The sequence below is a fragment of the Teleopsis dalmanni genome, chromosome 1 (genome assembly GCF_002237135.1).
Source record: "Teleopsis dalmanni isolate 2A chromosome 1, ASM223713v2, whole genome shotgun sequence".
NCBI classification, from domain to species: Eukaryota; Metazoa; Arthropoda; class Insecta; order Diptera; family Diopsidae; genus Teleopsis; species Teleopsis dalmanni.
Window position 1 is genome coordinate 16,393,299 of NC_051846.1, and position 13,648 is coordinate 16,406,946.

Genomic DNA, 13,648 nt, shown 5'->3' on the forward strand with positions numbered 1-13,648 from the left:
CCAAAGGTAAATCAGACGAAGGCTAAGATGACTCTCAATAAGATTCATCGAACAGCCTGTCTAAGCGTAACGGGAGCAATGAGAACGTGCCCCACAGAAGCCCTAGCAATGCTTACTGGACTCACCCCATTACACATTACAGTTAAAAGGACTGCGACCAGTGCTGCACTAAGGCTTCCTTATCTAGGTGATCTTAAAGAGGGCAATCTGACAGGACACGCAAAGATTCTAGACGAAATCTGGAATTCTCCGTGCCTTAAGGTCTTCGACAAGATGAATAGAAAATTAGCTTTCTCCAGGGAATTCGAAGTGGTCATTAGTGACCGATCAACTTGGAGAAATAATAAAATAAACTTAAAGCAGGGCTCTCAATTATGGTATACTGATGGGTCCAAAATGGATAATGGCAGTGCAGGAGCAGGAGTTATGGGACCAAACTTCCGTAAAGCAATCGCAATGGGAAAAACTGCTTCCATTTTTCAGGCAGAGGTCCATGCCTTAGAGCTTTGTGCAAGAGAATGCATACGTAGGGGCACCCGAGGTACCAACGAGGCATTCTATCAGACAGCCAAGCAGCTCTAAAATCTTTAGCAAAATCCTTATTCCAATCAAAGCTGGTTTGGGAATGCTTTCAACTTCTCAACACCCTAGCATCGAGGAACTATGTTACTCTTATGTGGGGCATGAGGCATGAGGGCAATGAAATAGCAGACATATTAGCAAAGAAGGGTGCATGTACTCCTTTCATTGGGCCAGAGCCCTTCTGCGGGGTAACAAATAGCTTCACAAACAACTTATTATGTGAACGGGAGAAACAGCATCTACTTAAACACTGGAGAGCCCAAACAGGCATGCGACAGTCAAAAAGATTAATTGATCCTGAACACATCAAAGTTGATGCTATCATCAACCTTAGCAGAAATGATATCAAAATCTACACTGAACTTCTTACAGGACACTGTAGACTTAATTACCACATGAAGATTATAGGTGCGGTAGAAAGTGATTCCTGTCGACTCTGTCATGAGGAGAAGGAAACATCAGAACATGTTCTATGCAACTGCCCAGCGGTGGCAAGACGTAGACTCGATTACCTTGGTATCGGGATCCTGGTCCCAAATCAAATAGGTAAAATTAAGCCCACTGCAATTATAAGATTTATAAATAGTCTAAAATTGTCCTAGTTGGGCCTATAGGCGCACAATAGATCTTTTAGGTCGGGATGCACAAATAGCCTATTTTAAATAATAATAAATAATAATAATGTCCTAGTCCACAAAAAAGTCCCGGCCCAGGTTCCGGATATTTAGTAAGTTTTCATTTATTATCAATTTCTCAATTTTATACTTTGCCTATCTATAACGCACTGGACAACACACTTAAAAATCAAACGTCAAAATGTGACGTCAGAGTTGCCGCTTTCATGTATTTTGTATATCTGGGTAAAATACTACAATCTCCCTATTACTATTTGCTATTACTTACTAGATCCTTACATTAGATAAAATATTTTTTTGAGATATCTTCCCTTTTCCTTTAATGCGTTTTGTGAAATGGATGGTAGATTCAAGTGACTGCAGTGATGGTAGATTCAAAAACAAGATTCACTTTGTCACTGGGAGAAGGTCTATTATTATACCAAAGTTATGGGACACGTTGACTGCTCTATTGGTAGAAATACCACTATTTCGGAACTAGAAAATACTTTGTCACTTTGACAAAGTGGGCAATCTTTTTAATACTTATATTTGCGATATCGATCAGACATTTGAGAAGAAAAAGAAATATTAATTTTTATGTGGTGCGTGACGTATATCATTAATTAGTCAAAAGTCTTCATTTTTTACGTAAAATCTATTTTCAATTTTTTATTTCTTATCAACATTAAATTTAAAAAAGCTTTAATTATAAAAATAAAAAGGTTGCAAGTACAAAAATTATTAAGTGAAGCTAAAGTACATTTTAAATGCAAAGTCATAACGTCATCATCATGTCATAAATAATTACTCATAAAACACTTATAAAATATTTTACTTAAATGAAATTCATTGGTTTGATATGTAATCGTTGGGCTAGAGCTTCACAAGTTTTTAATTGATTTTCCAGATATTTAATGCCTCCTGCAGCATCCACAGATTGCATATTCAGGCTCTCTTTATCACCAGCGACAAGCACTGGTTTTGATGAATCAGTCTGCGAAAAAACAAAAGATTGTTAAAAATTTAATATAAAAAATTTGTGTCAGCACTCTTACCGGTTCACAGTTTCTTAAACGTGAATTGAGATCAGTGACACGTTCTTCAAATCCGGGCGCAAAGCAATTTGGATCTACAGCTATGAAAACTTGACCCAAATCGGCTGCCGTATTAGCGCCCGCATGCGTCCATTTACGTACTTTTGTGGAGTAGTTAGACCCTGCCATTACACCACACATTACTTCGACCATAGCACCTAAACCATAACCTTTATAGCCAGAATTTATTTCCGCCCCGCCAAGTGGCATAAGACAGCCAGTGGCAAAAGCCAATTCGGGATCGGTAGTTACATTACCATGTGGATCTTGTGCCCAACCATCGGGCAATGGTTCAGCTTTGCGACGCTGTATCTCAATCTTACCTACTGCAACTGCAGTAGTGGCCATATCCAAAAGAAATTTATCATCTTTACCAGGTGCGCCAAGGGCAAGTGGATTTGTACCAAGTGCAGCTTCTTTCGAACGCGTTGGCGCCATCAAAGGCGACGTATTGGTCATAGACATTCCAACAAGTCCATTATCCATAGCACGCATAGCATACCAACCAGCCATGCCATAGTGATTAGAACCCTTTGCACAGACCCAACCTACGCCTACAGCTTTAGCTTTTTTAATAGCCAAATCCATACAGAAATTGCCTACTACAGCACCTAAACCATTGCGGCCATCAACCCAAGCAGTTGAAGGTGTTTCTTTCAATATTTTAGGTATAGCAGCGCCATCTGTTGAGTTTATAGCCAAATCATTTATGTACATTTCCAGGCGATTCATGCCATGACTGAAGTGACCACGATGGTCAGCTGCTACAAGCAAATCGGCCATCGCCTTAGCATTCTCATCTGGAACATTGACGGCACGAAAGCAATCAATCATAAAACGGCGAGACTCCTCTACGGCCACTAGCTTCGGTTTCGCTTCTGTTGCTGACATTTTGCGGAGAAGTAATTCTAAATTTCCTGTAAGACAACAAATATTTGAAACCACAAAAATTCAACTTATTCTGCTGCTTCTTATTTGACTACGACTGTTTGGAAGTTACTTTGCAACTGAATTGAATGCAATGTTAAATGAATGATAGACAGTTAATTGACAAAGCGAAGACGCGATATGAATATTAGAAATGCGAAGCGATGGTCAAGAAGAGCGAAATTCAAAGAGAGTTCGGAAAGATTACAAACTGTGGGACCGTATTCGAACAAAAAGTGTTTTCTGATATTATGTTTTATATTTGACTTAAATACGAGTATAATACTTAGTTACTTGCAGTGTAAACGCGGAACCGACAAGTACTGCGATAACACTGAAAATGCTCACTTATCTTTATGGGTTTTGGTGATAAGTAATTCGGTAATGCATTTAATAGTATTATTTAATTAGAGAAAATATTGTCATTTCAAAAAACAATACAGCTGTACATGGTTTAATTAACAATAACGACATTTATTGATAGGTGCGACCTTCTTTAGTTTATTCTATTTATGTATCTTGAACGAAGTGCGGTTGGTTTCGTCAAAAACTGTAGTCGTATTACTCATATTGCAAATTACTCACTGGACTTTGTAGGATAAATGCTACTTATTTTTCGAGAATCAACTTTTTGATAGCTGAAATTGGAACGTTTTTGTTTGCGAATAAATAAATTGAACAAAGGCGAAAATATACTCATTAGTTACAGCTCTGGAGGAGCACGGAATGTTTCTATTGATTCAATGGCAGAATAATGTAAACTATTTTACTATTTTCGTAATGCTTATCACAGCTAGAGTGTTTGCGTGCCAACAGACTTTGTGAAGGTTAAGAAAATTTCTGTGCGCGTAATAAATTATTAACAAATTATTAGCAAGGGTGCCGTATTCGCAAACAGTGGGCCTTACAGTTGCTTTAAATTTTTTCAACTTGACAAATAAAAATATCAGCGAAATTCCGTTAACCCTGAATTTGGCCTCATTAATCAAAAATATTGTTTGCTAAGTAATTTTGAGATACATATCTATATATATCAGGTCGGTTGTATTAGAACTGTACTTTTACAACATTGTTATAATGAGCTACGAAGAAGGAACATATCTGCGCTAGTATACTAGGAAGTGGTTGGTATTGGATTTCTTATATCAGCTGGTGAAAAATATTTGGAGAAAGTCATTGATATAATGGCTGAACCACAAAGCAAAGCACAGTGACGAAGTTTCAGAGAAGAAAGGAATTTTTGCTTATTGAAGTCAATACCATAGGTTTGAATTTCTTGTTGCTCCATTTATTTATACACTGAGAATTATTTTGCAAGTTTGAATTTGCTAACCAAAGATAATGAATTTTATTTTAAATCCAGCGCACTTGAGTAAACTAAGTTCACTTCAAAATTTCAACTGAAAAGGTGAACGGTACTTAGTTGTCGCAAACTATTGAATTCGGAATCCGATCTTTAAAATTACCGTATTTATAACTAACAGTTTTTTATAAATCATTGGTAAACCGAAGTTTTTACAGCAAATGATTTCAATTGTATTTAAGATTTATTAGTATTTGATCTTCAGTGATTGAAATGTGGAAGAACTCAAGAAAAGAATCCCCTACAAATATTCATTAAGATGTACTTGTATTGTATTCTTATATTACGCTGGTCTGGAAGAATTTCCTATATGGACTTGCAGAATCTGTAGCTAAACATCATAAGTGATTGTGGATTGGCCGTTCCTGTGATGGAGGAATCTAGAGTCGCTGAGCAGGTGCTCCAGCAAAAAACATCGCTTTGAACTGGTATTAAAGAAATTTGTGATGATTAGTGTAAAGATGCCACGGGTACAGAGTGAATATGATACGTCTAGACTAAGATAGTCTATAAATATAGTTATCAATTTTATCAATTTTTCATCCAAAAATCGTATATTTAATAAAACAACTATGCAAAAACAATAAAGGATGATACACAGAAACCGACTTTTCAAGTTTTAATGGGAACGAAAATAATATAAACATGTTCTCTTACATATTTTATTTATATTGCCACTTGATTAGATCTTGAACAAAACTCTTTAAAACACTAAAGTATTCAAAGCAGCTTATTCGATTATATATGAGAATTATGTTTTTCGAAGGCGTTATGAGTTGAGTTTTAGATAACGTCTATTAAACATAGTGAATAACTGGAAAGGCTGATCCTATAATCCTGACTGTAAAAGTGTTAAAACTGCACTTTTCTGTCATTGAAAAGTTTAAAATAAATATGGAAAAAGTTTAAAACATAAGTAAATAAATAATTATCTTTTCGATTTATATAGGTAAAAAAGCCCCACTAATTACATGAAGAAGTACTTAAACAATTTACAAATGCACACTCAACACTTTTTTGAACTTTTAAATTTTCACATAAATATTTACATTCTAAAATACTTTTTAGATTTATTTTAAAATTGAAATTCAATATTTTTTTTTATTGACGAAATGCTTAGTTTGGACATGTTTTAATGACACTCACTGTAATTTTGAATAATTCTGTTACAATCGAAAGAAATCAATCAACGTCACTTATATACCCAATGCACTTGAACTTGACGTCTCCGCGTATCAATTTTGAATGTTAACGATTTTAAAACAGAAATATATTTTGCCAATTAGTGAATACTTAGTGCCCTACATTTTACATTCGGTGTGTGCAGTTTTTCAAATAGCTTGAATAGTATTGTAGATATGTAATATATTCTGTTTATGTATAGTTTTGGATTTTCTAATACTTTTATATTCTTCACTTTTTGGTTAATAATTAAGTTCATAAATTTTTTGTAACGAAATCTGAGTGATGAGTTATATATAGCGTGTATTTAGGTCTACTAATAAAATATTGTTAGTATTAGGATATTTATAGCGTAAAAGCTTTCATTAATGAAGAAATATTTTCTATTTCAATTATATGATATAGAGATTAAATTCATCAATATGCTAGTAAAGAATATTATATATTATTATGTATGCATTTCTATGTATTCTGAAACCGTTCGCCAGTGTATGGCATAAGAGATTATAACACCAACACCAAAGTATAACACCAAAAACTTTCTCTTTGCTCCCTACTAATTTTGACACTATTAGGTTCAAAGTAATGATGAGCGGTTTAGGGTAGTAAAAATCAGCACAGGTTTTTATTCAAAAGGGAGTAGATTGGTATTAATTCTTTATACATTAACACATAGGTATAATGTACTCATACCTGAACATGTAAGCATTGGTACATATGAGGACTGAACTGTTTTTTTAACTCTACCTAGAAAATGGTAAAAAACAGTTATATGCAATGAGATACTTGTTCATAAATTCCACTACTGGAGTTTATCAACCAAATAATTTTCTACAGTAATAGAAATATCTTAAATAGAGCATTTATTATCAAATACTTGATCGAAATCTTAATTTTTTATATAGAATTATATGGATATACTAGTAATATAATCATCTATGATTGGAAAGTGCACGGGTCTGGTTTCATTATAGTTTTTTAATTCAATTTGTTTTCTATCGAAGCAATTATGTGATATTTTAAAATTATTGTTAAAAAAATATTGCAGACAGGATATAGAACAGAATAAAAATAAACGGGGTGCCAGCTCCCAATGGAGCGGAAAACTGCGACCATAGTTGATCTTTTGTACTACAACAGATCCTAACCGAGCAGAAGACATTCCGCCTTCCGAATGGAAGCTAGACAGTGATCTCCTCCTGGCCCAGATCAAGGCTGAATAAGGTATATATGTTACATTCCCTATGGAGCACTATCCTTTTTTGTATTAGGTTTTTATTTTTAACATATAAAATGAATTAATTATAATAGTGGAGAGTCACTAAAAATCATAAAGCAGCAACACAGCAATAATAGATATGTATTCTAACTACACAAACAGACAAATGTAGCTATTATATACAGTCGTGTTGATTGACCACATTTGTGTTCATAAATTTATGTCCTAAGTTCTAACATTGGCAACAGACCACCGGCAGCTTTCAGTTCCGAACAAGAACCATATTGACCGCAGACAGATCTGTTGAAAATATTAGCTATGCTGTTGGCATATATACTACACTAATATATATATGTATGTATATTTGTGTTAGCGAATGATATGTTTGTTGGGTTTATTTTGAACAGATTCATTTCTTTATTCAATATTGAAATATATGTATATGAATATAGCACATAGCACATGTGTTATTTTTTGAAAATGATAACTTTGAAGACCATCAAAACAATAAATATTTTTGTATATGAAAAAGTCTATTTATATTAATATTTTTTATAATTTAATATAGTGAAATAGATTAATTAAAGGCATGTGATAAAATTAATAGCTGTTTTTTCAATGAAAGTGAAAAGGTCAAAAATGTTCCCGAACCACAACGAAGATTATGTACGTTGCGTGCGTTAATCGTTTCCGACTCTCAAACCATTCTCGCCGGCCACTTCACGCCACTTACACCCTTCGTTCTAGTTAAAGAACACTTGGGTTAGGTAGGTACTGGCTTCCATATTTTGCTTGTTTACTTCCAGTTCTCTTTGATGATTTATTTATTAATTTATTTGTTAATTTATGTACTTCAATCAATCGCATTGAAATTCAGTACAGCGAGATAAGATTAAAAGATACAATGTTAACCAAACAATTAGTACGTTTTAAATGGGATTGAATGAATGTTACTAAGTACTTACAATGTGGTATATAAACGACTATATATATGTGTGTATGACTGTATATATATTTAGATGTATATGATATTAAAAATAAATTTAAAATTTGTTAATTACCTGAAATGGCCAGTGTTTGCGGAATAATTTTGAATCATGTTAATGTGCAGCCAATATTTATGAGTGCGTTTATCTGAGGCGTTCCGGTATGAGGCGATCAGGTTGTAGTTACAAATGATTGCTGACTGAGTTAGAGGTGGTTAGAGGCGCATGACATGACAGGCAGGCAGGTAGATAGGTATTTGGACAAGTGGGCGTTACATATTAAATAAGTATCTTAAATGAGAAGTACGAAAGCGAAAATAAACATGTAATGAAAATGTTTTAACCATATTTGATAACAGTAACAACAATAATAAGTAAATAAATAAACAGTATCTATGATAAGTAAAACCTACAAAACGCTTCTTGTAGGTTTAGGTATGATAAATGCTATGAGAAAGTTGTTTTCAATTGTATCTCAATGATTTACGTATTTATTATAAATATATTTAGTAATTAAAGAATAAAGAATAGTAAATTATAATAAATAATAAAATAATTAAATGGTAGGCGTTTGAATGTAGTCTATTTTGTTGATAATATTATGAGCCCTTATAAGTTGAAAATAAATATTTTTTTTATTTTAAAATGTAAATAAATAAAATACCATATTGTTTATCAATAGTTTAGAACATTTTAAAAGCTCTCCTCACAACAGTAAATAGAATATTTAAATGAATAATAACAACGCCAAATAAGTGGTCGTCGATATAATAATTAATGCTAATTAACTTCGTTTACACATTTAAGGTTTATTAAACATTTTTAACAGTGGTGTAAATTAGTAAATAACACAACTTCACCTCAAAAAATTTAAAACTTATTTTTGTTGTATATTCTACAATCGCTATAAACAGCGCTATAAACTCTTCACTCTTCACTCTTATCACAGACGAGTCTTGGACTTCCAACTTCCAGTTTTTATTCATAATATTTTGATTTCAATTAGAAAAAATAACAATTTTTTCGTTAATGTATGTGGTGGGTCTTGAACTCCCGCTTTTTATTAATAATATTTTGATTTAAATTAGAAACAACAATTTTTGTTGTTTCATTAAAGTGAGTAGAACGCAATTTAATTACAGTTATTTTCTTTCTTTTTTTAATTGAATTAAATTGATTTTTTAACGTTAAAATAATTTTATTGGTATTTTTTTAAGGAAGCATTTTTTTTTCAAAAAATAATTAATAGAATTTTTATATTCTTCTTCTGAAAAAATAGATCTTCTCATATTGTTGAAATTTCATTACTTTTGTTTTGTATTCTTTAAGAACAAATACATGTAATATATGTATATGTGTGTATACACAAATATGCATGTAAGTAAATACCAAGTTTACGAGTTGTAAAAGAATTCAATGCTTCTTCAGACAATAGCAATTAAGAACTAAAAATCTCCATTTGTTTTATTGAATCTTTCTTCTGAAATTAATAATATTCTTTCACATCTTAACTATCAGGTTTATATAGATTTGTTAACAGACTATATAGGAGAAATAAAAAAAGCTGTTTAAATATAAATATTTATAAAGATATAATTAGCTTTCTTTTTAAACGAATCTCTAAATTCTAAATTTTTTCTTAATTTAATCATCATAGTACAATAAATGAGATTAGTTTTATTTGAACTTAAAAACATTTTAATTTTCTAAATAACTTTTTTTTCTTTTTTGCAATTTTTCAATATTTTCATAACGAAAATCAGTTAAATTAAAAGCAATACATATATATCTCTACATGGACGTAATATTTAAAGTCATACTTTCATATATGTATATTGTGTTTATATAACAATAGTGATATTCACGGTCTCGAGTAACGAGTTCGGTGACTAAGTAACAGTGTAAGGCACTCACAACAAAATATATATTGAGAACATATATTTTGTTTTTGTCACTTTACACCATTACTATAGTGAATATAGTATATACTATATACTATAGTGTATACATTGTTCGATTAACGAGGACGGTACTCGAGAGCATGACCACACACCACTGGCAGTAATGTGATTTGATATTGTGCTTGATGTTAAAAATTGTTAACAGGTGTTTTACTATAAGGAATCGATAGTTAAGAACAAAGATGGGATCAACTAATGGCATAGTGTTTAGAGCATCCGTTTACTTTAAATATTTAGTACCAATTTAGTAACTTATTATAATTAGTATGTTCGGGAGACATACTAACCTAGAGACCTAGAGATCTATTGTGCTCTCTTCATGAACTGCAAGTATTGCTTCTACTACAATTTCCTCTATTAATTATAGTATTGTACCTCTATTACAGAATCTTATTTTTTTATCCGATATAAGACCACCTAGATATTTTTTTCGAATTTTAAAGCTTAACTTAAAAATTTTTTAATTATCAAAATTACATATAAACATAATGTTTTAGTAATACTGTGATACAAAAATAAAATGAATAAAATAAAATTATTATATATATATTGAAGTATATAAAATATTATTATGAATAAAATTATAATAATAATAATTTAATTTTTAATACATTTTATATCTAGGTATATATAATAATATATATAATAATATAAATATTTATATGTTATATATTTTATATAAAAGTTATATATATTATTTATAAAGATATATAATATATAGATATATATTTATTATAAAGATTATTTAATTTTTCATTTATTTTATATTTAATATAATTATATTATATATTTATATATATATAATTATATATAATATATATTAATGTATACGTATTATATATCGCATAAAATTTTTTAAATTAGCTCCTACCTCTATATATAATTGTAGCTCTACTGTTGGCAGATCATTGTATGGTTGGCAACTATGTCAAGAGTTTGAATATATTGGTCAATGACTTGTGCCGCATTTATTATGAAGATGAAGAAGGGGAATAAAATAAGGACTAACTTTCTAAAGAATTTTAATCAGTTATAAGATATCCTTTCGAAGAGCATCTTAGACTATTATAGAGTTCGAAATGATTTTAAGCCCTACGAGATGTACATGGCAACACAGTGGATCAGTCAACAGGCCTAAGTATATCTGTTGCATGATCATAATAAACTAACTTAATATAATTTCTTATTTAGCGTTTTTGATGTTAAAAGAATAAAATGAAAACGTAAGGACTGAGGACAATTCTATAAATTATCATACCACATCGTTAAGACAATGCAATAAATGTTAAAATTGTTTTTTAATTTTTTATTGAGTTAAATATATTATTAATTAATTCATGAAATTTTTAATAATTCAAATTAGAAAACTAAATTAAATTGAATACTTTTAAAGCTAATTTAGTCACTGGTTATTGTTTTTGCTGTTAATATATAATTAAAATATAATTTAAAAAGTTTAAGTATGGGAACAATAATGATTACGTTTAATCATAAAGTATTTCAAAAATAATAAAGATGGACATCAATGAATACGGCATGAAATTTTAATATCAGACTTGATAGTTTTTTTAGAATTTTTCATTAAATTTTAATACCTTTCATAGAGCAATAACAATTACAGATATCAGCGTTTAAGTATAAGAATAAGAATAAAATTTGATTCAATGTATAAATAAATATAAATAAATATTCATTTATAACTTAATCATGTTATAGTCTTATATTAAGTAATTATTTAAATGAACGTCTCCATCTATATGACTTCATACAAATTCTTTGTTCAAAATTTCAATTGGTTATCTCAAAAACTAAAAAATTGATTTACATATTACAGATAGGGAGTAAACAACCAGATAGATAGATAGGTGAAGACAGATGGAAAGCAAACATTAAAGAAACTAAATCTTAATTTCATTAATATCAGTAGTTTTAGCTGCAGTGGACCGTAATGACGTGTTCGAATGGTAAATCTGGATTTAATGTAGATTTTCTTTGATCTGTCAAATTTTGTTCCCCAGAAAGTACATATAACAAAATTAGTAAAACAAAATTTTTTTTTTATAAATACATAAATAAATACGTGCAATGAATTAAATCACACTTTATTTATGAAGTCATATAAAACAGCTGATAATTTCAAAGTAATCTGCCATAATATCTAGAATGTTAAAAATTAATCTCAAATGTTATACATTTCGTTTGATATTTATCAATCGAAAATGAAAATTGCACTCAAAAGTGAATCTTGATTAAAAAAAATACTCTAGATTTACCATTCCGGAAAACGGAATTAAATCACTGATAAATCACTGAATCACTGATTTAAATCATCTAAAATTCATGAACTTTACTGCGTTAACTTATACTTAAGCCAGCTATGGGATTTAAGCTACGACAGTTAAAACGTCTTTAAATTTTAGATTTAATATTACCTTACTTTTCATAAACATAATCTTAAGTTTTTGTTTTGGGAAACTACCAACACCAAGGTCGTGTGCGCGTTCGAGTAAATTGATGGTAAATTGAGGAAAATAGTAAATTGTTTCAATATGGCAGAAAATGTTGGTATTTACCAGAATTTTGAGTAGGATAAATTAGATAAAAATTAAGTAAATTAGGTGTCACCATTGTGAAAATTTTATAAGATGTTTAATAAATAAATTTGAAAACTTTTAACCAAAAATAATAAATAAGTGCAATAAATAAATATTAACATAAGTGCAGTGCAAAAAATCCCTAGAAAATTCCAATTTACTTTACCTCAATTTATTCGAACTAGCACACGGCCTAAGGAACCGACAAAACGCACACTACACATAATTTAAATGTACATTGTTAGTAAAATTGGCTCGTCATATACACTTTATTTTTACACATTATATTATGAGTATAAACTGTAAATTTAATTTAAAAAGTAGTCGTCATTTTTTGTAAGTATCATATTAAGGTATTAATAAATGAGTATGTAAATAAGTAAGTAAGTAAGTAAAGTACCATGTAAACATAAGTTTATGACCTTGGAAAAGACATATGCACGCATTTAACTACGTAAATCTCGTAAAGCAATTTAAAAAAATATCGATAAAGCTAAAAACATCGAGAAATCTACTAAAAAATGTACTTTTTAATATATAAACTTAATTTATTTATATCTGCAATATTTATATATAATATACCTCAAAGTTTAGTCATACATAAATTTTTCAATATAATTTTATTACTTAATAGCAAAATAAGTTATTAATAGAATACAATTATTTTTAACATTACATAAATCATTTTTTATTTATACTAAATTAGACATAACATTATATAAATTATTTATTTATTTATTATTCACATGTAAGAAAATACAAAAAAAAAAAATGTCATGACCAAACGATGCGATGCGTATGTAGTTTAATGAGTTGGTACACGGAAAAATACAAGCATGCAAATAAGTAAATGAATTTATTTAAGTAATAAAATTACTATTCCCACACATATTTCAATCATTTAAATTTATTTATTTACATAATTTATTTACCAGAATTGTTTGTATGTTGGCGCCTTTGTGAAAGCAGATCATTGCACCGCAGCGCTGAGGCTGAGAGCAGTTTTAGTTGGCGTTGTTGTGTTTTAATGCATTTTAGCCACTGTGCAGAGATCAGAATATTTCTCGCAAACACAGCACTCAAAGTCAAAGATGTCATCGTAATTTTTCTTTCTACCTCGTTT

General features: G+C 30.1%; 1 protein-coding gene across 3 annotated transcripts; it reads right to left on the minus strand.

Annotated features, from left to right (window-relative positions):
- Positions 1 to 1,914: 1,914 nt before the first annotated feature.
- On the minus strand, positions 1,915 to 13,648 carry LOC119668679 (uncharacterized oxidoreductase YjmC-like). 3 transcript variants are annotated; one of them, XM_038078267.1, is made up of 4 exons: positions 13,458 to 13,538; positions 8,046 to 8,261; positions 2,255 to 3,210; positions 1,915 to 2,193 (listed from the first exon to the last, which is right to left on the minus strand). In XM_038078267.1, the coding sequence occupies exons 3-4, from the start codon at positions 3,182 to 3,184 to the stop codon at positions 2,035 to 2,037; spliced, it is 1,089 nt and encodes a 362-aa protein (XP_037934195.1). In that variant the 5' UTR covers positions 3,185 to 3,210; positions 8,046 to 8,261; positions 13,458 to 13,538; the 3' UTR covers positions 1,915 to 2,034. The 3 variants fall into 3 exon arrangements, with proteins under 3 accessions (XP_037934195.1, XP_037934194.1, XP_037934196.1); XM_038078266.1 differs by lacking the exon at positions 8,046 to 8,261 and having other exon boundaries at positions 13,458 to 13,648; XM_038078268.1 differs by lacking the exons at positions 8,046 to 8,261; positions 13,458 to 13,538 and adding an exon at positions 5,730 to 5,831.

Excerpts from the sequence above, each read along its gene's own strand:
- LOC119668679 (XM_038078266.1), bottom strand. The coding sequence starts at position 13,623 with ATGACATCTTTGACTTTGAGTGCTGTGTTTGCGAGAAATATTCTGATC. Across the intron at positions 3,211-13,457 it reads CCAACATACAAACAATTCTG|GAAATTTAGAATTACTTCTC; the intron begins GTAAATAAATTA and ends GTTGTCTTACAG. Across the intron at positions 2,194-2,254 it reads GTTTAAGAAACTGTGAACCG|ACTGATTCATCAAAACCAGT; the intron begins GTAAGAGTGCTG and ends GTTTTTTCGCAG.